Source organism: Helicoverpa zea, chromosome 12 (assembly GCF_022581195.2).
Source record: "Helicoverpa zea isolate HzStark_Cry1AcR chromosome 12, ilHelZeax1.1, whole genome shotgun sequence".
Lineage (NCBI taxonomy): Eukaryota > Metazoa > Arthropoda > Insecta > Lepidoptera > Noctuidae > Helicoverpa > Helicoverpa zea.
The window spans coordinates 1,509,800-1,534,347 of NC_061463.1; the positions used below are offsets into that span (position 1 = coordinate 1,509,800).

General features: G+C 33.6%; 1 protein-coding gene across 2 annotated transcripts in view; it reads right to left on the reverse strand.

Annotated features, from left to right (window-relative positions):
* LOC124635028 overlaps positions 1 to 24,548 on the reverse strand; it is a 97,349-nt gene that overhangs the window by 41,062 nt on the left and 31,739 nt on the right. Inside the window, exon 1 of one of the 2 annotated variants that reach the window (XM_047170775.1) lies at positions 13,993 to 14,193. The exons of the other annotated variant lie outside the window; for it this stretch is intronic. Coding sequence (XP_047026731.1) covers positions 13,993 to 14,023 — 31 coding nt within the window. The 5' untranslated portion in view covers positions 14,024 to 14,193. Of the gene's footprint in view, positions 1 to 13,992; positions 14,194 to 24,548 lie in introns of those variants that run through there. 2 annotated transcript variants of the gene reach the window in all.

Consider the following 24,548-nt stretch of genomic DNA (forward strand, 5'->3'; position numbering starts at 1 on the left):
CAAATAATACGTCAGTCTATATCTGCGTGCCTACTTATTATTCTATAATACATACTTTGATATAATATAAATGCAAAAGAAACTATATGTCCGCCTTTAAGTTAAGACCGTAATTTTAAATTTTAAGACTTAACTTCACCAATTTTCTTTCTTAAAATAACGGTTTTACTGTAAAACTTGTTTGCGATTTTTTTTAATATTAAAATCTGTTTTAAGAAAACTAAAGTTTATGTTGCAGGTGAACTTGGGCCTTACAGCATTTTTACACTAGCGGATTTCCCGCTCAGTAGCACTCACTTCGTACGAGCGACAACTTACAATTCACAACTACCGGTACTAACGAAGATACCCGAAACCGCGCGACAGGTATTATTTAAGCACTATAGTTGTCAATTTTTTGTTGAAAACTAAAAGAATCGGGAGGAAAATCCGCTGCTGTGAAAGCGTTGTTAGGGGCTGTCATTGTTGTCAAAGTATGACTATAGAAGTAGGACATCTATACCAGTAATATAAAAATGCCTCTGTTGCAATTAATCGTGTTTTGTTTGGTTGCTTATTTTTTAGAGTAGGTGATCATGTGAAAGAATAGCAAGAATATTTCTTGTGAGATGAAATCTTGACAAAATAAAATTGGGCAAATGATTATTCACTTCTGTTCTGTAATCTGTAATTTATCCCTATACACAGAATTATTATAATTAACCAGTCAAATAAGACTGCTGGATAAAATAACAAATAATAATTTGAAGAAATACCTACATTTTTCTCTCCGATAAATAAGATAATATGACTCAGATAAAATGTTATTACATGTATGAGTAACAAGATTACCTACTGGCTAACAGATAAAACGGTATCTGTGATTTTCTTATATTGAGAAAACTGAGATAAAGATAAGATGAGGAACTACTGAACTGAATCGACAATTTTTTCAGTTTTGAATAGCCTATTTATCGAAGAAGGCTTAAAGTTGCTTTTTACCAGGGTTAGTGTAATAGTGTCTACTGGACGCGAATTAAACAGCTGGCGGAAAATAATGAATATCGTAAATGTTATTGTGAGTTCGTAACGCATTCAACGTTAATAGCTTAACCCTGGAGACAGTTAAAAGCTTCTTTTAACTAAGTATCTAAGAAACTTTAAGACACTGCAACAAAAACTGTAGTAACAAAACCAAAACCAAAATTTAACTAACAATTGTTCATATTCAATTCTGTTATAATATCAACCCCATGAGCATTGTTTTATAACATAGGAAACAACAAAAAGTACTCAGGAAATTATGTACTATAAAACTTAGCACAATATCCGCCATGGCTTTAATAAGCCATGCAATAAATATATACAATGATAAAACGGAGTATTATTGCAAGCACAGCTGGGCTTTCCCATTATTATTTCGAGAGGTTGTTGACAATTACGACAAAAGACGTCACTATCGTTTTGCCATTCTTTCATTGTAAGGACAGTTACACACTACGTACTAAGACTTGAAAATCATCTAATGAATCAGACTTTATACTCTCCAGCCAGATTGTTAATTAATAAGCATGGAGAATAAAATGGTTCGCGGAGATGTCAAAACGAAAACTCTCCTAAGAAAGTAGCCAAAATGCGGGTGTTCGGGAGAAGAGGAACATTACTAACTGCGCCCTTACACGCTTTCTATGGAACCCGCCTGTTATTTTTAAAATGAAATTACCAATTAATCAAGACCAATCTTTGACAGATTAGTTTTGATTTGACAAGGAACCCGAACACCTCGTTTGTTACTAGTAACCGATCGTTTTGATCACGCCTACCGCACGTTATCTGACCTACAAGAAAGCGTCTGACCCCCACATCTTTCCTTCCTTCGGGGCTAGCACATGCGTGGTCTTTCAATAGTTTTTTTTTCATGTCTCCTCATCGAAACCACCCAAACAATGCCTACCTAACAATTATCTACAAATAAAAACACATTTCCGTTTAAATTCTTCAGTCCATGTTATGAACAAAAAACTAGCCATTCAGTGCCATTTTCCTCATGAATGTCTAGCCATATTATGGGAATAGTGCTAGCCATAAAATCTGAGGGTAGTGTCAGTCTGAAAGCCCATTCCGTGCTACGTATGAAGGTATACCACTCAACTCATAAAATGGTTATAGGTAACAACTCGTAAAGTATTATAGTCATATGGGACCTTCTTTGAAATTTTAAAGATAAAGTACTAGCCGTTTTCCCGCGGCCTCACCCGCGTCCCGTGGGAACTACTGTCCGTACCGGGATAAAATATAGCCTATATTGCGGGGGAAGAGTGTGGCTTTAGAACAGTAAAATAATTTTTTAAATCGGTTCAGTATTTTTTGAGTTAATCCATTACAAGCAAACAAACCGCTCGGTGCGATCGATCGTGGGGTCAAGCAATGCTTAGTGCAGTCGGACCCGTGAATGGATGACCATGGTATCATGAGAGTTTGTCCGTGTTTCAAGATTCTGATTCTCTAATGCCCGTTTTCACCAACAATCTCTTAATCTAAGTGCCACTTAGAATAAGGGCTCTCCCAATTTTGACATAAATAACTATGTATAAGGGACAACTAAACTTTGGTGAAAACGAAATTCTTATTAAGTGTTCCGTAAATGCTCTTAGGGGATCCCTAAATTTAGGTATTTGTAGGTGAAAATGGGCATAAATGTCTTCTCTAATCTGTACCTATTGAGCGAGATCGGTGATCAATGCGGAATGTATGAAGATAGACCATTACCTAGTGGAAGGATAATAAACAGACCAATGATATGATAACCCTTTTAAATAGAATGTTACTTTGCATACATTAATTACATCATCCTAATTTCTAGCCTAAAACATCTGCCACCATACATTATAATTAGAGTAGTTCACATAGTTTCACGAATGGTCAAAGTCAGTGAATTAAAAACATTAATAGACACAATATATTCCACCAGTTCCTCATAAAGATGCCAAATAAACGCCCGACCACCGTATCATTAGATTCATGAACTAAACCTCAGAGGAAAATCAACCTTATGTCTATAAACTTAAGGAGTAAATTCATTTTTGTTGACTGCAGGAAGTTCTTGGTACAATGCCAAACCAGAGTCAAGGTCAATGACCGTTTGTGATACATTAACTGTTTTCTCCTTGAGTGACAATTGTAGGATAGTTGTAAAGCGCCGATGTAATGCGTCCGTCATTTGAGTGTCACTATGCTTGATACACTGGATTGCTGACACGGTGACGTTGCCAAAAGTCTAAATTCGTGTTAGCCGATTTATGTAAAGTGGGGTCTTGTTTCTTGATATTATAGGGTTTGTGTTTCTGTTTGTAAATAGAAGCAATGTGTATTCTTTTGTTTAAAAATAAGCTGTTATAATTTTATAAAACTACAGAGTTTTATTGTTCGGTTGAACGCGCGAAAAACATTTAACACATTTTTCGTACACAATATTACTAAACGATTTATCATCGAATGATTTTTTTATAGGTTTGTTGTGTGGCTATAGTAGACTTTCATTTCAGTGAGGTTTCGTTGTATCAATAAAATATTGTATTGTAGTTTAAAGATTTAATCGTTTCAACTGTTTTCATTAGCTTCCTTCTGTGAATCATTAATTGTGTTCGTATGTTCGATAACGACAATTAAGGACATTTATTAAGTAGGCACTACATTAACATGAATAAAATGAATACTACAAGGGCAAGTTTATAATTCTAACTAAACACTATTTCATACATAACTTTATACCTACATTTTAAAAGCAGTAATTTTTAAAAGCAAGCTACTACGAGCCGTCACCTCCATTCCGCTCGCTACGAATTTGCTACGAGAATGTGCTACGACACTTTAATATACTTTCTCTGCTACGAACCGTGCGTGGGAGCATTTCGTTTCAAATTACCCTTGATTCATTTGACACCTATGTCAGATAATGTCAGACTAGACTAGGAAGAGTTGTTTGAATGCAAATGGTCTGATGTATGACTTCCCGTCGTACAAGGGGTCTGGGTGTCACTGGATAGGAGGATGCAATTCTGGGATGTATCTCGTCTGGGTTATCAAGGTTTGAATGACTTTTGACTGATAAACCACTTAACCAAAGGAGACATGGAGGTAGACTGGAATATATGGATAATTTTTTCTTTGCCTGAAAATTCTGCAGTATCAACGTGAAACCTCAAAATATATTGTGAATTTTTGGAACGAAAAGTCAAAATTCCTTTGTTGCCACATTTTTAGTGTGACGTTGTGTAAAACCATATAAATTATACCCCCTACCTACCTATTATACCCACATAATTACATATTTTTTGTGAGCAGTTTTGCAAAATAATACAATACAAAAAAATTTAACAGGGAAATTTTAAAGTAAAGCAATAAAAATACATAGTTAAAAAGATGAGCCAGTATTATTATTATTGCTAATAAAATATTTTCTGTCAGTTCATGCCATCGCATTTATTTGGATACATTAAATACAATTTACAAGGAAAAAGCTAGACATAAATAATAAGTTAGTAATTCGTGCTTAGAATTAATTTAAGTAATTCGTCAAGCTGTTTGCGTTATGTTTTAAGATTGTAATTTATATTTGAAGGTCGAAATATAAAAATATTACATTAAAATATCTAATATATTTTATTTGTTTACACGTGTAGTACACTGACTCTTTTCCATAATAAATCTTACTAATATGAATACTTTGTTACATAAACTTACTAATATCATAAATGCGAAAGTAACTTACACAAGTTATGTTCACATTTATCTGTCTGTTATGCTTTCACGCCAAAATTACTGAACATTTTTAGTAGTACTCTTTACTAGTACTCTCTCTGAGGACATAGGCTTCTCCCTAGACATAGGGAAACCGCAGGAATAACACTTCATAATCAACATTATTCTTCTATTCTGAAAATGTAATCTATCAATTTAAAAATTTCCTACATTTCTTCAAAATCGTAATCATTTCTTTTTCTACTGGACCTACTATCATGCCCTAAATCTTTTTCTACAGCTTCAACGTTAAACAGCACAAACTTCTCTTATATCCATTACCTATTACCATCTTTCCATAAATACTACCGAACATAGACCACAGAACACAAATAAAGCATTCACCATTCAATTTATATACGTGTCCAAACTCCAGAAATTGTACAAACAGATCTTTAGTTCAACAAATTGGATTTGTACAAATTACTGGCCTCTTCAGGATGGGGACCTCCTTGGAATTGGATTTGTCAAACAATGGGTAAGGTCTCACACGTAATAAATTGTTGGGACCTTTAAGTATGAGGTTTTGAAGAGCGCTATAGTTTATTATTAACGATTATTTATTTGGTGCAATGGTTGCAATCGTTTTCGAAGGAGCATATGTGAATTAAATGATTTACTCCATTTTCCTATTGCACCTTAAATTCCACGCGCTTTACTTTTGCATGTGAATAAAACAATGTGTTTATTTGCTATATTACAATAATATAATTTGGTAAATACGATACCCTGCCATTGGCTCTGTAATGATGCAATGATACACCTACCTACTGCAACAAATGAAAAAAAAATGCACTCAGTATTATTATATCATATCGTCATTAAATCTACAGCCATCTACAAACTATTCATACTCCTACCCAAAATGGTGATTACACGCTTACAAAGGTGTAAGTTTAATGGGGACCATCGCAAAACCAACAGCTTTTGTTTATCTCACCACGGCTCAAATCGCATTATACTAGAGCACTATGTGTGTAATGCTAAAATGGCTATTGATAGTGTTAATTAATTCTGGAGGTAATTAGATCGACACATTGTACTATGACCATCCTATTAGGATTATAAAGGTTTCCCTTTTGTGTGGTAAAAAGATATGGTAGCTGAATTTTGTAGTGTTTTTGATAGAAAAATAAATTTGAATGAAGTCTTATCAGAGTTATCTACACAACAAGATAAATCCCAGCTTCTGGTGTTAAGATAAATGATTAAGTGTAAGAAACATCACAATCCAAAGATAGTATCAAATCTTTCAACTCAAAATCAGTTGTTGAACTGATAAAAATTCAAGTGGTTCATGCAAGATTGTATTTTTGTTCTTTGAATATGTTATCTAAAAACTACAAGTAACGTTGATTATTCTATTCAACGTCGATTGCAGTTTTTCATGTCCAAAACTAATATATACGTCGTTGAAAAATGTAAAAGCCTTTTTGGTTGTGTTTCAAGCATTTAAGTACCATAGATACATATATATATATAGATACATAAAGCATATAGGTAGATACTATATGTAGAAATGATTGCGATCCAACTTGTTCAATTCGAATAATATATACAAAAATAGAAAGGTAATTTACTCTAGATCATAATATATTATGTGTACAATATAAGCGATGCCATGTAAACAAGCTAAGTAGTTGAATCCAAATCAATACCATTTCAGTACTTAAGCAAAAGGTCGCAAATGCTTGCATTATTTTTCATTTTTCTAGGAAAGGTTCTGCTTAACTGCCCTTGCATCGATCCGTGACATTACAATTGCGAAAGGGTTGCACTTATTGAGATGCATTTTTAATGCTTATTTTTTTGTTAAAATCCAATTTCATTAAAAGTGAGGAGTCGATCGGAAGATTTTTAATTCCATTTTCGATTAACCTGCTGATATTTTTCAGTAATTTTAGAATAGGTGATTTTGCATCATAAAAAAGTCATAGATTATGTGACGGTTATATTATAGAGTGTCCAAAATCTAGCTCAATTAAAGAAAAAGTTCAAGGTGCATGTATGTGAAACCATTTACAAGGAAAAATAGTAGTTGTTAAGTAGTTGACTTTCCTTTTCTTAGAAGTCAATACCCAATAACTGTCCCATGTACAGATGATTACATAAAATATAAATTGGAAAAAGGCTCTTTGTAATACATACCTTGATGAGAGTATTTCATGAGAAACTGGAAAGACCATATTTTTCCTTTGTTATTAAGGAACTAATAGCCGCCACAAAATACTTGTAATCTGTTCATACACAGTTGCAATAACAAAACGCTTACATACAACCTCTGCACTGAAAGCAACCCCTATATTATCGATCGATGACGTCACAATCTCGATAGGGAAGCGTTATTTCATCGGGAATCACAGGACTCGTTAGTTCAGTGGTCAGAACGCCCTTATGACGAATGTCAAGAGGTGGTCGGAGGTTCGAATCCTTCACGAGTTGGTTGCTTTTTGATTTCGTTTCGATTTTTTCAGATAGGTTTTGATGTTTTCTGTATAAAATAGGGTCTTTAACTTCCGAATTAGCCTTTAAAAGAAAGAAAAAGCTCTCGATTCAAAACCTTACCTTGACTGATAAAAATGGCCAATACGTAATGGAAAATATTTTCCTTCTATTAGTCCGGACATATTTTCAATGAATATCTGACAAATATTGAAGTAATAATGTAATTATTTGATATTGTGACCTTAGTTATAAATAGTTTTTTTTTACCCGACTGTCAAGCAGGGTTTTGTTTTCCATATTAAAATGACTTTATATGATTTTTCAGCAACGATGAAACCAAATAAGCAACAATTTGTAAAATGCTAACTTAGGGGAGGAAAATGCTGATGGTTCCTTCTCTTGCATAGAGATGCTGTGTATGCAAATAGTTTTGCTGCACTTTCATAGATGGCTACCCTGTTGCTTGGCTGGCTTTGCACAATTTTCTCCTAGCATTTTCCCGAGATTTTCATAGGTGGCTTTTCTTGTAGTTCAATTAGTTGCACAAATATTATATTTTCAAAACAAAAATAGTCAGTTAAAACGATAAAAGTTTCTATCAATTTCCTTCAAGTTTCTGTTATTGCATTAATGTGACCATATGCAGAAAATATAAAGTATGTAACAATGTAGGTATATTTTTTGTGCAACGTTCCAAACCACGTAAAAAATTCATCATGGCGGCCAGCCGTACATTTTCCCGTGCAATTTGCGCGACAGAATGTTCAAAACATTTTCAAATAGTTCGCGGAACAGACATCAATTAGAAAAGCCATGACCAGCAATTTATTTTTATGTTTTCAAAATCCTACTAATATTACAATGGATTCCATGAAAGTTAGCAGAAATATAGTTTATAAGTAGTTACATCAGCACAACAGTTTTTTCATTCCATACTTACAAAAGAAAATCTTTTTATTGCTTTAAAATACCTGGTTGTTTCTGAATCTTTGGGCAGGTGATTGACATAGGAGAAAACTTTAGACTGGGCAGATTTATCTCGCGATAGGGAATATCAACGATAAACTTTTCAACTTGGGAACCGAATCCAAAGTTTCATGCCAAAAAGTAAAATCGTCCTACTCCAATAAAATTATATTTACCTATATTTTATTATCTCTTGCCTTAACGTTCACACATCTCACACAAAGTTAATAAGTGTTTCTATTCAAATTGTGCTAATAAACAAAACAGAAATATGTGTAAACTTCAAGCGAGTTGTGCCAAAAAATAATTCACACTTTATTATAAGAATGTACCGAAATATTCATTCACGCATTCCCCTACCAAACAGCTGACAGGTCCTAAAAATAATGAACCTACTTTTGGACCACCAAAGAGGGTAGGTACCTACTTCTATTGTTAGCGTTATACCCACGTGTTGGTGAGCTTAATTCAGGACTACCCTCGAACACGACATGATTTTAACGCTTCTTTAGTTCCTCGTCAGCCCAAACTCGGCCTTGACTTGACCGAGCAACAATCGATATTTTGCCTATTAAGGCGATTCGATATTCCATCGATTTCAAATTGGAGGCATAATGTTACGATGTTGGGTAACGACGACGAAAATTGAATGGCGGATTACGTAGATAGGTACATATATGTAGGTAGTTGATAGTTTATAAATGGTTTGAAGCTATGAGTGTTTTAGTTTGAATACGATACTCTCGGGAACTAGAGGACCTATTTGTAAACTCTGTAGTGTTAGATAGCCTATTTATCGGGAAGACACTGTCTGGAAATCAGTGGTATAAATGCATACAGTAGCATTAACATGCACCGAAAGTGTAAAATACCGAGTTTTTAAACAAAAATGTATAAAAAAAATCTCGAATGCGTGTACAAATATCGAGCATGTTTCAGTCTTGTACTGAAACATGCTCGATATTTGTACACACAATTTGACAAATGATTTTCTCTTTTTACATACATGTATGTTTGTGAAAGTGTCGAAACGAAAGATGACTTTTCGTATACCATGAGGTCATCGACCCACACATTTCATTTATTTTTATTTTCCACAAATTATATAAGCAGATTAAAAAATAAGAAAATGTAATACTTCCTTTATTTAATGACGGAGCATCCCCGAGGGAATTAGATTACTTGATAACAATATGAAGGCAATTTGTCTTTCTTTGCATACAACAAGGTTCTAGTAGCTTAGTAGTTTTATTGCATTTGCAGGCTTAGCATGTTGCTTGTAATTTTTATTAGAATGTAATATACAATTATGCAAAATATAATATACCTACAATTTTGAAATTACTATCTCTTATAAGGTACAATTTTCTACCATTGGTTAATTAAAAGATCTGTCATTTTGGATAGGTACAGAATTGGATATTAGGTACTTTTATTTATTAAAGATGAATTAAATAACCTCAAGATAAAAAAAATGTCTGTAAATCCGCGAAAGATTATCTAAACCGACATTATTTAAATCCAGTTTTATGATATAAAATAAAACAGAATATTTACTTGTTGCATAAATAAAATTGATATTTCATAAAAAAATACGAATTGATAACCAACTCCTTTTTGTGAAGTCGGTTAACAAGAACAAAGTCAAAGTCAAAGTCAAAGTCAAATCATTTATTTCATTTAGGCCTTTACAAGCACTTATGAACGTCAAAATTATAACTAAGTTTGATTCTAGTTGCCCATTCCAAAAGTAGCTTCCTATGGAGAAGAACGGGCAAGAAACTCCATGGTTACTCTTTTTAAAAATAATATAGTATTACAGTTTGTATGTATTGATACATACAGTAAAAGCATGTGAAGATCATGTAGAATCGCAAAGACAAATGAGGATAAAGTGACAATTAAAATGCTACATGGTGTTCACATTTACAAATTGGTTTATATTTTGGTACAAAGTTACAAACAAATTTTAATAATCAAAAGATGAATACAATTTTATTTGCTGGTGTAGTTTTAATTTGTTAATTAATTAGATATTGTCAGTATGTCCTATGGAGCAGGACCAGCATGTTTCCAAGCATTTTTATCTTGAATGTAATCTTCTAATTTATAATATGCTTGCTTACAAAGTGTGGCTTTTATATGAGTTTTAAACCGCAAGTCATTCAATTCCAGAATGTTGTCTGGTATTTTATTATAACATTTGACACAATATCCCATGAAAGATGTATGTACTTTAGATAATCTAAACTGCGGGATAGCTAACTTATTTTTATTTCTAGTGTTATAATAGGCATGATGACAAATTTTTAAATTCCTTTGTATGATGTAGGTTTACGTCTATTTTATATGAAAAATTATTAATTTTAAGAAAATGCGAAGTTTTTTTATCAAATAATTGCATTTTTCTCTGTCCACTTTGAATCCGGCGCGAAAACGCTTGTCAGTGTCATGTCGTCACTTGTGACGTCACGACTGAAATTACAAGACGCAAGTAAACAACGCTCGTGCAATAATTAAGTTTTTTGTGTTATTAAATATGAATTCGAAAGTGCATAGGTGTTGTGGGGTCCCCCAGTGTAAGAACACATCTCAAAACAACTCCTGATAAGTTATTTGTGTACGTTCCTCACAATAAAAAAATACGAAACAAATGGCTTAAACTTGCAAGGCGAGATTCAAAAGCAATATTGCCCAGGGTACAACTTTATTTTTGTGAAGATCACTTTGATGTAAGTTATTACATAGTTCTCTAGATTCTAGCATAGTTTATAATGTAAATAACTATTTCGAGGTTAGGTTTCATCTCTCATTGCTGTTATATTACGCATTTTATTCATATCATGTATTTATATGTATGTGTTTATTTGAGGAATTATTTATAACTAAAATTGTTTTTAATTAAACTAATATTCTAACATAGAAGTTTTTTTAATGAAACTAATACACTTAAATGGAAGTTTTTTTAATTAAACTAGTATACTTACATGGAAGTTTTAACATTTCTAAATTCAGCTGAACAAAAATCTTTATTTGATGCCAAAAACTCTCCCAGCATTATGATATCCATTCTAGGCAAATTAGCGCTGTTTGCCTTGATAAATCCGGGCTCCATAACTCGTGTTATAAACAATTAATTAAAAACAAAGATCGCAGTGGAAGTTCACAATAACGAAATGTGACGTTCGCGCGCTTTCGCGCGAGTTGTTTTCAGAGATGACGTCACGAGCTCTGATTGGTGTTCAAGATATCATGGCGGATTGCCTTATTTCGTAATTTTATTTTATAAAAATACATATTAATCACATTATTAATAAAGAAAACAATGCGCGTTTTATATTCCAAGCTTCAAGTTTAATTTAATAAATATATTATTTTAATGATTTTTGATTACTGTCATCATGCCTATTATGTCTATCACATATTTTATCAAACAAATGTAAGTTTTTTCTAACATACATGATATTTTCATAAATAAATTGGCAAGGTACGGTCATGATATTAATTTTTTTAAACAGTTCCCTAAGAGATTCACGACCACGTAAGTTGTACATAGCTCTGACCGCTCGCTTTTGTAAGATAAATATGCATTCAATGTCAGCAGCTCGTCCCCACAGCAGAATGCCGTACGACATGATGCTGTGGAAGTAACTAAAATATACCAGTCTAGCTGTTTCTACGTCCGCTAGCTGCCTCATCTTTCTAATAGCATAGGCGGCCGAGCTAAGACGACCCGCAAGAGATGTTATGTGGGGTCCCCATTGTAGTTTTTTGTCAAGAGTGATTCCCAGGAAAACTGTCTGATTTATAAATTCTAGTTTTTGACTATTGAGTATTATGTCACATTCACTACTTTTTACATTTGGCAATGAAAATCGAATGCATTTTGTTTTTTTTTCATTAAGAGCCAAGTTATTTGCGTTGAACCAATTTTGAACCTGGATAATGGAATTGTTTACGTCGTCTAGGTTACGTCTACGTCGATCAATATTAAAAATAAGAGAGGTATCATCGGCAAACAACACCATCCTAGGTTGATTATCAAATAGATAGGGCAAATCATTAATATAAACTAAAAAGAGGAACGGACCTAATATGGAACCTTGTGGTACGCCCATTGCCATCATTGAGCCTAGTGAATTTACGCCGTTTACTTGAACTTTAAGTTGCCGATCGTTTAGATACGATTTTAATAACTGGAGGGATGTATCTTTGATTCCGTAATGCTCTAGCTTCTGCAAAAGCGTTTCGTGATTTACGCAGTCAAACGCTTTTGAGAGATCGCAGAAAATTCCAATCGAGTCTTCAGCTTCCTCCCAAGCCTTAAAGATGTGCTTGATCAAAGTTACACCAGCATCGGTTGTACAGCGACCTTTGGTGAAACCGTATTGTTCGTTATGAAAAATGAAGTTTTTATTGAAATGGCGCAACATTTGTGCAAGCATCAACTTTTCGAATACCTTGCTGAGAACCGGTAAAACAGAAACGGGTCTATAGTTGTTTGATTCTTTGCTATTTCCCGATTTAAATAAAGGTACTACTTTACTGTGTTTCATTAGATCAGGAAACACGCCTTGGTCTACGCTAACATTAAAGATGTAAGCTAAATAGGGTGCAATAGTTTCAATAATTGACCTACACACCTTGACAGACATACCCCAAAGATCTTCTGTTGATTTTATTTTAAGATCTTTAAAGGCCTTAACAACAGCCTCGGGGCTGGTATGTTGAAATTTAAATACTGAACTGCATGGCTTTACATTTGTTTTGAGTAAATCGATAGATACGGCGGTTGAAGAATTTAATGATTTTGTAGTTTCGAAAGGTATTTTGGTGAAGAATGCTTCAAACTCTTGAGCTACTTCAAGGTTACCGTTGATGAGGCCTTTATGAGTTTCTAGGCTAAAATCAGTTTTGCGAACTTTTCGCCTACCTGTTTCGTTATTAATTACTGTCCAAGTTGTTTTTATTTTATCCACAACAACATTGGAAAACGGAAAATTGGGAAATATAACATTGTATCGTATGGGAATTCCGTACGAACTCTGTTCCATAACTCCCGATTTGCCTGACACATAGTCTGTCGGATCATTAAATATTTACTATTGTGTTACAAAATCAGCCTATACATACATATAAGCCTCTAAGGGCCGTAATATGTCAGCTAGAGTGGGTTTTCAATTTACCTATATCATTGTTATAGGTAGTCGGTAAATAACGATATATTTGTAATGTATTTCTCTAGAGAATAATATACATTAGAGGTAAGTAGAATATTAATAAGGTAACCAAATCCATTTTCCAAAGGAAATAATAAGAAATACCTAATGATTAAAAATATAACGCTAACTGAATATGGGTAATTGAACGATTAAACAGTTCTAATTTTAAAATTCTGTGTAATTCCACAAACAACAATAATAATAAATATTTATGAAAAACAAAACTACTCATACTAACATTGTTTAGTATATCAGCTGTAGGTCAAGAAACTTTAGGTATGAAACGATGAATAATGCATTAAAACGTCACTTTTGCATTCTACCTACGTCATTGCTACTATACTATAGTAATTCAGTACATATATATTTCTTATAAACGTAATTACTTACGTACTTAATATCAATGTAATAAATTATTCAACTGTTCAAAGTATATTATAATTTTCTGAAGCAAAAAGTAAAATATTACCGGTAACGTGTCAGATTTTCTTCGCCATTAAAGTGTCACCATTATTTTAAATGGGTGTTCCAATTTCAAAGCAAGGATTAAAATATCCAAAGACGAGATTGCCAAACTTACCCTCAATGTTTTCTTCGTCCGTATCAGCCATAATTAGAACGAAAACTTAACCAAACAATTAAAAACAAACAAAGACCATTTCAAATAGCACTAACACTGAACAGATTCAACAAAAAACTGGTTTGAAATTCACTTTTCGGAGTCACAAGTACGTAAAAAAGTTCGGGAAAGCGCGCGACCTCCCCTCGCGACGAACCGAAGCAGACTGACAATATGAATGAATGAAGAAAAACAGCCGGTAGTGCGCGGGAAAATCGTACTACTGTAATTTTGTTTTTCGAACAAGCGATGTTCTTTTGTTATTGCTCTGTTATTTTTGTATTTTCCTTCGGATTTTGGATTAGAAATGAGTATTTTTTTTTTATTCATCCGAGTAATGAGTTTTGGAGCAAGAAGTATTTAATCCTACTGAAGATGATATTATCCTTGCAGATTTATATTCTTTCTGCATTTTGTGTAGGTTTAATAATAAGAAGTGTGAATATTTTATTGTAAGTATGACTGCGTTTTTTTACGTTTGGAAAATGACTACGAAAATTGCAATCTCATTCTGAACTCCGTGTAAAAATCAATCTTGAGAAAGTTTGTTCGAAGACTACTCGATTTCCCTTGATATAATGAGTTGTAGTTTTTTCTATTCGATAGTTTCCTTGACCTAGACAACAATAAAAATTCCGCGATAGTTTTTGCCAACTTCTACACGAAGTGACATCTCAATGGCACTGATGTTAATTACAGTTTTTTTTACGTGTTCCCTTCTGAAAAGCAAACATTTAACAAAATCAAATCATATGTTCTAAACTATAAATTATATTATGTTTGAATAGCCAAGAAAGACTTAATAGGTTGTTAAAACTACATACTTTAAGTGTTCATTATCCCGCATTAAGATTTACACAAACTCCGTCGTACCAAAAAACTTTAAACGTCTGTTGAACACTCGTCTAAAAAAAATGCAGATTATGATGTTCAAATAAGGTCCGTTTTGCAGCCACACTTTTTTTAAACAAGTGTTTAACAGCTGTTTAAGTGTTTGTAGTAAGACTAAGTTTAAAAATGAGATTATCATTTTTATTGTTTTATGCTAAATATTTCCTAAACGAACTTCATAACGAGATGACATTTTATCCAGCTCACGGATGAGACTATTTTTAAAACAAAGTCCTACGCTTATCGCCAACGCGCTTTTATTTCAGTTCTGTAAATCGGGAATTTGAAGAATCGCTGCACTACAAACAACAATAGTAGGATTGTTAAATAGAAGAATGGAATTAATTATTTTTTACGATAATTAATATTTTCTTCCATAGCACACGACTTTAAATTTTGGATGGATTATTATAATTGAAATAATTTAAGAAGTGCATTATTTTAACATTTTTAAGGTAAATAAAACTAGTATCGGGGTGTCTACAAGCAATAGTGAAAACAATATATTATTATTCAGACAATAAACAAATTTATTAGTTTGGAATGGAGAAAAGTGTAGAGTTCAAAAGGAAAGAGACGTAAATCGTGAACTATGTTAAATAAAAACCTTTAAAAATGTATTTATTTTCCAATTGGAAGTTATACTCGTTGACTTACGAATATTTTAAATCACAACTAATACCCATCCAAAAATACCAACACACCATTTATTTTACCCAACCCACAGAACAAAACATCTAAGGTCATACCTTGGCCGTTGCTACACCATGGTATAACAACCCTGACTCACGAACAATGGTGGCCATACCTATGGGGTAGCTCAGTGCCGAAGTGGGTGAAGGTTGCGGTGGAACTAGATGGAGCTGAACATCAATATTGTGCATATACTACTGCCTATCAGAGGGTTGAGTAATCACGAAGCAATAATATCAACTTGTGAAAATTTTATAGACAAATATATATATTTTTGGTTAATTGTACGACAGCACATAAGCTAAGCCTATGTTACTCCCAATAACTGTAGCTTCCAACTGTGAAATAATGTTTCAAACCAATTCAGTAGATTCGTTGTCTTTAACAAACAAAACAAGCAAAAAATGTTTCCTATTTATTATATTAGTTTAGATAGTTATTATATTAGTAGGTATACTCATCAAAACATCTCACCATGAAAGCTTGTGGCAATCTTACATTATCATTTACTTTTAAAAATAAATAATTGTTAGTTATGCTATACTGAACAATATAATAAGATACTAGCCGTTTTCCCGCGGTTTCACCCGCGTCCCGTGGTAACTACTGCCCGTACCGGAATAAAATATAGCCTATGTTACTCGTGGACAATGTAGCTTTCGAATGGTGAAAGAATTTTTAAAAACGGTCCAGTAATTTTTGAGCCTATTCATTACAACCAAACAAACAAACAAAGTTTTCCTCTTTATAATATTAGTATAGATAACACGGTGGCCCTTTTAACTCTCTGAAAGAGACACCTTCCGGAGTCACGGTCGGCTAGAACCATGCAGAACAACAAGTAAAATTACTAAAATCCTTTAGTATACAGTACACCACAAAGCATTTCTAGCTACAAATAAGCTGGCAAAAAGCCAATAAAAGCTGAAGAATACTAGAAACAAAACACAACAGCAATTAAAAAGTTTAATATAGTTGTTGTGGCTTGTTTGTAAATACTGTTGTTTGTTGAGCACTATAGATCAAGAGTATGTACTGGCTCTAGCAGATCCTTAAGACGTCAATCGCTTTGTGGTGATAAATGAAGAATTGTGTGTTTGTGTTTAGCTAGTTTCGTGGCAATAGTAACTGTTTTAACGTCAAAATACTACTTATTCGTTCGGTTACGATTTTCTGGGAAACCAAATGTACTAACCCCCCAACCCAATAGGAACCTTGGTATAACTGGTTGTCAGAATTTCTGGCTTCTGACTAGCCGTAACGTAACATACAATTTGTAGACCCAGGCGATGACTATATACGTAGCTTTATGTGTAGGTGTACACGGCAAAGAGCTAGTGGTATAGGACTCATATAAAAAAAAATCACACCGGAGGCTAACATTACTATTATTGTCTAGCTCCAATCCTCGTTGAAAAAGAAAACCGTTATTACAAGAAATTCTCCCGAAACTAATAATAAATCGCCGTCTAGCTTACAAAATATTGAAGCAACACGATACTGACGGATAATCCCGATGAAAGTCGCAGATATTCTACGCGTAGTCCGCGTTGAAAATACGAAAATACACAGTTTTCCAATATAAATCATGATAATTATACACAGATTCTAGTTCCTCAAAATACACAGAATATCTGACGGTTATTTTCTGCCTACCTACTGTTTTATACGACACACAGTTTTGTCTCGGTGTTAAATTGTGAAACCCATTGGATATTTTTATACACATTGGACAACAATTTAACTATTTAAGATACAAATTATTTTGCATGCAATGATTGCAAAATTTATTTTGTTTTTATTACTTTCAGTATTTAAAGTGGCTGCATCATCTATGAAAATTTCAACTGTCTAACTATCATGGTTCGTGAGATACAACCTGATGGCATGCGGACAGCATTTGCATAAGAGTAACTTTTACCACCAATTTTTTATCCAGGCTTCCAAGCGTAAGTAAAACTATCCAAATCAAATCTTTGCAAAAAAATCATTATATCTGGCTCATCTCCCATTCTATTTCACGTTCACGACAGCCGATACCCATCTGTCAATAAAGATATAAATTCAATCAGTCGCAACACATACAATAATAATCATAACCCATCCAATAGGTAATAATAATAAATTAATAATTGAATAAACATAGAAATGACCTTGGAGGAATTTTCCGGATTCCTATTAACCCTCTGCAGCTGAGGTGGTAGTCCCACAGACACCGCAAAATACAAAATCAAGTTTTTTACCGTCATTTTTCAAATTCGTGCGCCAGCTCTTCGAGTACCTTCCTATAAAGGGCTCGCGCGTCGGACAGTGTGCGGGGGGCGGTCACAGTGAGCTTACTTTAGCGTGGAGGAAAGAAAGTGTCCACGGGACTACCACGTCAGCGTCAAGGTAAGTTTCCACGAGACTACCACCTCAGTCAAATGGTTATATCTTCATAGTGTCTCCTAAACTACCATGTCAGTAAACTAGTTTAAATGATTCATTTTTAGTGTTATTTTCCAATTTTCCTGAAATATTACGTTAATATTTTAAATACTTATCAATTAACTTGAATCCAAGCTAACTAGTGTTAAGTACCTAACAAGTTTTTAGATGGACATCTCAAGCAACAACCCTAAACCAGGGACTTCTGCTCGTAAAACAACATCAGCTGGAACTCTCCAGAGTCATAAAGGGGAAATATTGAACTAACTGTAACAGGAAAGTGACGATGCCTTTAGTGTTAGGTATTGATGATAAAGATGGAGATCCAAGTTTCGAGCCTGAAACCGAACGCGATGAAGATGACGCCATTTCACGTGGAGAAGAGTTTTAGGCATGAGTCCCTCCATCTCCGGTAGTTCGATCTGTTCCACTGAGTGACAAAACATTTTGTTATATTTTTCCAACTTAAATAAAAAGACAAACTAAATATCGTTGCTGTGATTGTTCGAAGCCAATTTGCATTCAGTTCTCTAAGCCACTGTGTAATAATTGCCAAAAAAAGGTGTGACTTTGAATCACTCTAGTTTATAATTTGACCAACGAATGTATCTCATTTTTAGGGTTCCGTAGCCAAAATGGCAAAAACGGAACCCTTATAGTTTCGTCATGTCCGTCTGTCCGTCTGTCCGTCTGTCCGTCTGTCACAGCCGATTTACTCGGAAACTATAAGTACTACAGTGATGAAATTTGATGGGAATATGTGTTGTATGAACCGCTACAAAAATATGACACTAAATAGTAAAAAAAAGAATTGGGGGTGGGGCCCCCCATACATGTAACTGAGGGATGAAAATTTTTTTTTCGATGTACATACCCGTGTGGGGTATCAATGGAAAGGTCTTTTAAAATGATATAAAGTTTTCTAAAAAACATTTTTCTTAAAGTGAACGGTTTTTGAGATATCAGCTCTCAAAGTCGTAAAAAGTATGTCCCCCCCCCTCTATTTTTATAACTACGGGGTATAAAATTCTAAAAAAAATAGAGGTGATGCATGCTAATTAACTCTTTCAACGATTTTTGGTTTGATCAAAGTATCTCTTATAGTTTTTGAGATAGGTTGATTTAACTGTAATTTACGGAACCCTTCGTGCACGAGTCCGACTCGCACTTGGCCGGTTTTTCCAACACTGATTCATATTATTGTGAACTTTTAAAATATGTAATGTAAAATTTGAAAAAGTTGATTTTGTTACTTTTTTAGTTCATAAATGATTAAGTAGAATTTTTCAGACTGATTTGACATAAGTAAATAAAAGTTGTTTAATTTTGAAAGTACATTTTCTTTTTTTTATTCCAAGTTAATTTAAGATTAAAAATAGGCTATAAATCTAATAAATGTCAATAAGTTAGCTGTATAGTTTAATTTTACAAAAATATTTGCAGTTGAAGTGGTGTCTCGTGTACTACCACCTCAGTTGAATTGTAAAAATTTGACCACGTCAGTTGCAGAGGGTTAAGCCGTCTATAAGCAGCGTTCGATTATAGGATTATTTTTATCGTGTGATGAATGGTATACACATATACACATACTTACGTAGTTTAATTTTAGTTTTGTGATCAAGGGGATACCCGGAAATATTATAATTTTAACTACATGCTTACATTTGTTGCAATGCACGTTTTCGAGACATACTTTAATATGCGCATTTTTTGTATAGTATCTTCGTGAATAAAGACTTGCATTAAGAACTTATAAAGAGCCATAACATGGTTCATAGTATGTTAATAAAAATAAAATGAATTACTGTATTTAAATAAAAAATATATACTTACTCAGATTTCTGCCAATCTACACTCCAACTGAACTCAAATAAAATATGTATTGTATCAACTAGCACAGCTTTAGCTATGCTAATGCATCTAAAATTGAAAGAATCCATAAGCATTTAGGATTAGCGCATTCAGGCAAAACAATTAAATCCCCTGTTTTTGAAACAAATAAACTCTACCTTAATCCCCTGTTTTCATAGATTCTCTTAACTCGTTTCAAATATAACAACATGGTGGGTTGCAATCTCGGCCATTACCCTTCTCGTTGTTATAAACAATAAACAAGCGAACATAATACTGAATCTAGACATATTTCATTCACCTCATCTTTCTAAGAGCTGCCACACACTACTAACTTTTAGTCGGCCGACAGTTTATTCGGGGCTCATAAATCAGTATGTAAATGAATGGTAGTACGTGCATAACGATGATCAGGCATTCGGTCGGAATCTGATCGACTGAAAACTTTGATTGAATTTACTCATCATCTTCCGAGCCTTTTCCCAACTATGTTGGGATGGGCTTCCAGTTTAACCGGATTCAGCCGAGAACCAGCGTTTTACAAGGAGCGACTGCCTATCTGACCTCCTCAACCCAGTTACCCGGGCAACCCAATAACCCTAGGTTAGCCTGGTGTCAGACTTACCGGCTTCTTGATTCCCCTTAACAACTGCCAAGGATGTTCAATGACAGCCGGGACCTACAGCTTTGATTGAATTTACTATTTTCTATTTTAAAAAAACCATCCCGATGCAAACTGTCGGCCGACTTTTTAGTCTGCAGTTTATGACTAAAATGCAAGATAAATATAGCATTTAGCTTTTCTGCCTACACGAGTTTTGTGTTACCCTTATCTCGTGCAAGAGATTGGCTTTAATATTTTAATTTTCTGGCAATTTGAACTCTATTATAAGTAGTGTTTCCATTTAGTTGAACCCTTTTCTGGCTTATACACAAAAATAGTTTTATCTTCTGTCAAAAAAGAAAAACTAGCCGAAAAATTCTTAGAGCGAAAAGTCAATTACATGCAATTTAAAAAATTGAAGTTTATGCTTTTAATTGATAATTACGTATCATATCCAAACAAAAAAATCTCATTTTAGTACAGGTAATATGATTCCGTAAACCAAGTACACAGGGAAGACTAAAGGGAAATATTTTTCCTAAAAAAACAGTCGAGTTAACACCTTGAGGATAACGAACTAATTTTGCTTGTTTACTTATCTTGATTTTGGAGCCCCAGAGGAGAACACCATTAACATCATACTGCATTATTCGTAGATACTAGGTGACTTTTTCCTTAATACGATTTGCTTTAGCCAATCTCTATAAAACACACTACATAGTAGGTACTGCAGGAACGGGCAGTTTTACTACCCGTGAGGCGGTTACAACAATTTATCTAAATCTTTTGCCCTCAACTCAATTATAGTGGGTGATCTAAGTTAACTAACGAAGCACAGTTACTGCGGTTTAGATGTAGGAGTTAACTACAAAGTATGTAAAAGTACATATAAACTGGTGGGAGCACTCGAAGGATCGAGAGGTGTGGAGACAAAATGGGGAGGCCTTTGCCCAGCAGTGGGCAAAGGCCAAATAAGGGCTAAGAACAAAAAAAAAGGTTTGTATTTAATATGTTTGTAGGTAAAGGAACAGTTCAATTTGGAAGAAATATCTTTGGTAAATAATAATACTTAGAAAATAAAGGTAATTATTAAAGCAATTTCTTATTAAATACTAAAATTAATGATCTGTAGCGATAACTTTATAAAATTCTTTTGACAGGGCAGCACAAAACTTTTGTTTACTTTGAGAGTTTTGTGCTAACAATATTAGCCATATTAGTGCTAATATGATAATAGCATCAAGAGCACAATATACAAACATATAAGATTTACATAAATACATGTTGATCAAATTATTCACAAGCGTACGAGCATTAACAAATGAGCAATTGATCATGTAATTCGTAAATTCTCTTTTTGGGTGTCAATTTGGGTGCGATCAGTAAATTCAGCTAGGAATACAAAGTGAATGAAAAATGTTCCGTTATTAAAAATAATGCCTGAAAATACCGGTAATTACAGAAGAATTCTTAATGATAATCTTACAGTGAGGAATATTTTAAAATAAAGATTTTTTTTAATTTATTCAAAGTCAAGAATAGGTGCATATAATAAAAGTTCCTTTTGATTATTCAAAAGGCAGATAAAAACGAAGTTACGTTTTGCAATTTACAAAACTTTTTTTTTCAAAACTTATAATATTATTTGACAAGAATTGAGTTACTTTTCTATACAATCTACGAAAGGAGATGAAAATTTATTTTCAATCACATGATTAGGAAAAGTTCAGACAATCTAATTTTGAAAGAAATTGACTGAGGACAAACGTGAGGCAAACGGTTATAGAAAAAATAACAATGTAAAATTAGTAAGTTTTATACATAGGTACTACTAATATTATAAACGCGAAAGTTTGTATGTATGGATGTATGGATGTTTGTTACTCTTTCACGCAAAAACTACTGAATGGATTATAATGAAACTTTACAATAATATAGCTTATACATCAGAATAACACATAGGCTACAATTTGTAAACATATTGTTCGAAATACTAAACCTGCGCAGACGAAGTCGCGGGCACCAGCTAGTCTATTATATGAATAAGTAATGGTAGAAAATACTATAAACATCTATCATATAAACAATACTAGAAAATAGTATATACCAAGTGGTTTTGTTGCGAAAACACACTTCTTTAATTAAGGGTCCGATTCCGCGTCGATAAATATGGGGAAACCCTAATTCATCAATGGTTACTCAGATAAAATGAGTTTTCAATAATTTGGTACAAAAAAACATAAGCGGAAAGTTAACGCTTTAGAACCATATCAAATAAACCACCGTTTATAATTCACAGAGGATGTTAAGACTTATTTCATTAAAGTAGACGTGTTTATTATATTACAAACTGTTCCCTTTTATGTGCCACAATAGCATTAGTAAGATTAACCAGCCAGTTATGACAAGCAGTGTACTTAGCGCGATAATTTCTACATTAAATATTAGAGTACGAGCCTTTAAAGGCTGTGTTTGAGGCTGTTAGGCTCATTAATTGTGTCTAATTATTGAAATTGTTGGTCGAGTTACGAGGAAAACTTTTTTGAGGCGGATATTTTTAGGGTTCCGTACCCAAACGGTAAAACGGGACCCTATTGTTTTCGCTCTTCTGTCCGTGCGTCCGTCTGTCTGTCACCAGTCTGTATCTCATGAACCGTGATAGTTAGAGAGCTGCAATTTTCACAGATGATGTATTTCTGTTGCCGCTATAACAACAAATACTGAAAACAAGAATAAAATAAATATTTTGGGGGGCTCCCATACAACAAACGTAATCACACCACACAGCTGATCCCAACGTAACTACAATCCTACTCCTTACGCATAACAATACGTTTCAATAGGCATGATGACAAATTTTTAAATTCTTTTGTATGATGTAGGTATACGTCTATTTTATATGAAAAATTATTAATTTTAAGAAAATGCGAAGTTTTTTTATCAAATAATTGCATTTTTCTCTGTCCACTTTGAATCCGGCGCGAAAACGCTTGTCAGTGTCATGTCGTCACTTGTGACGTCACGACTGAAATTACAAGACGCAAGTAAACAACGCTCGTGCAATAATTAAGTTTTTTGTGTTATTAATTATGAATTCGAAAGGGCATAGGTGTTGTGGGGTGCCCCAGTGTAAGAACACATCCAAAACAACTCCTGATAAGTTATTTGTGTACGTTCCTCACAATAAAAAAATACGAAACAAGTGGCTTAAACTTGCAAGGCGAGATTCAAAAGCAATATTGCCCAGGGTACAACTTTATTTTTCTGTAGATCACTTTGATGTAAGTTATTACATAGTTCTCTAGATTCTAGCATAGTTTATAATGTAAATAACTATTTCGAGGTTAGGTTTCATCTCTCATTGTTTTTTAATTAAACTAGTATACTTACATGGAAGTTTTAACATTTCTAAATTCAGCTGAACAAAAATCTTTATTTGATGCCAAAAACTTTCCCAGCATTATGATATCAATTCTAGGCAAATTAGCGCTGTTTGCCTTTATAAATCCGGGCTCCATAACTCGTGTTATAAACAAACAATTAATTAAAAACAAAGATCGCAGTGGAAGTTCACAATAACGAAATGTGACGTACGCGCGCTTTCGCGCGAGTTGTTTTGAGAGATGACGTCACGAGCTCTGATTGGTGTTCAAGATATGATGGCGGATTGCCTTATTTCGTAATTTTATTTTATAAAAATACATATTAATCACATTATTAATAAAGAAAACAATGCGCGTTTTATATTCCAAGCTTCAAGTTTAATTTAATAAATATATTATTTTAATGATTTTTGATTACTGTCATCATGCCTATTGTCCTACTATAATAAACTACACTATATCATAGTACGTATAATGTGGTATTGTAAGTAGTTTTTCCTCCATGAAGTCACGTACCATTTAAAATACTGTCTTGATTGTGGTTTAGAAAGAAGGAAAGATAATAGGATAGTTGACCAAAAACTAGGCTAGACTTAAGTGACTAACACGAGGCTTTAAGCCAAAAGGAATTTACTTCATTGTACATTCAGTTACCTACATCCGCTTGG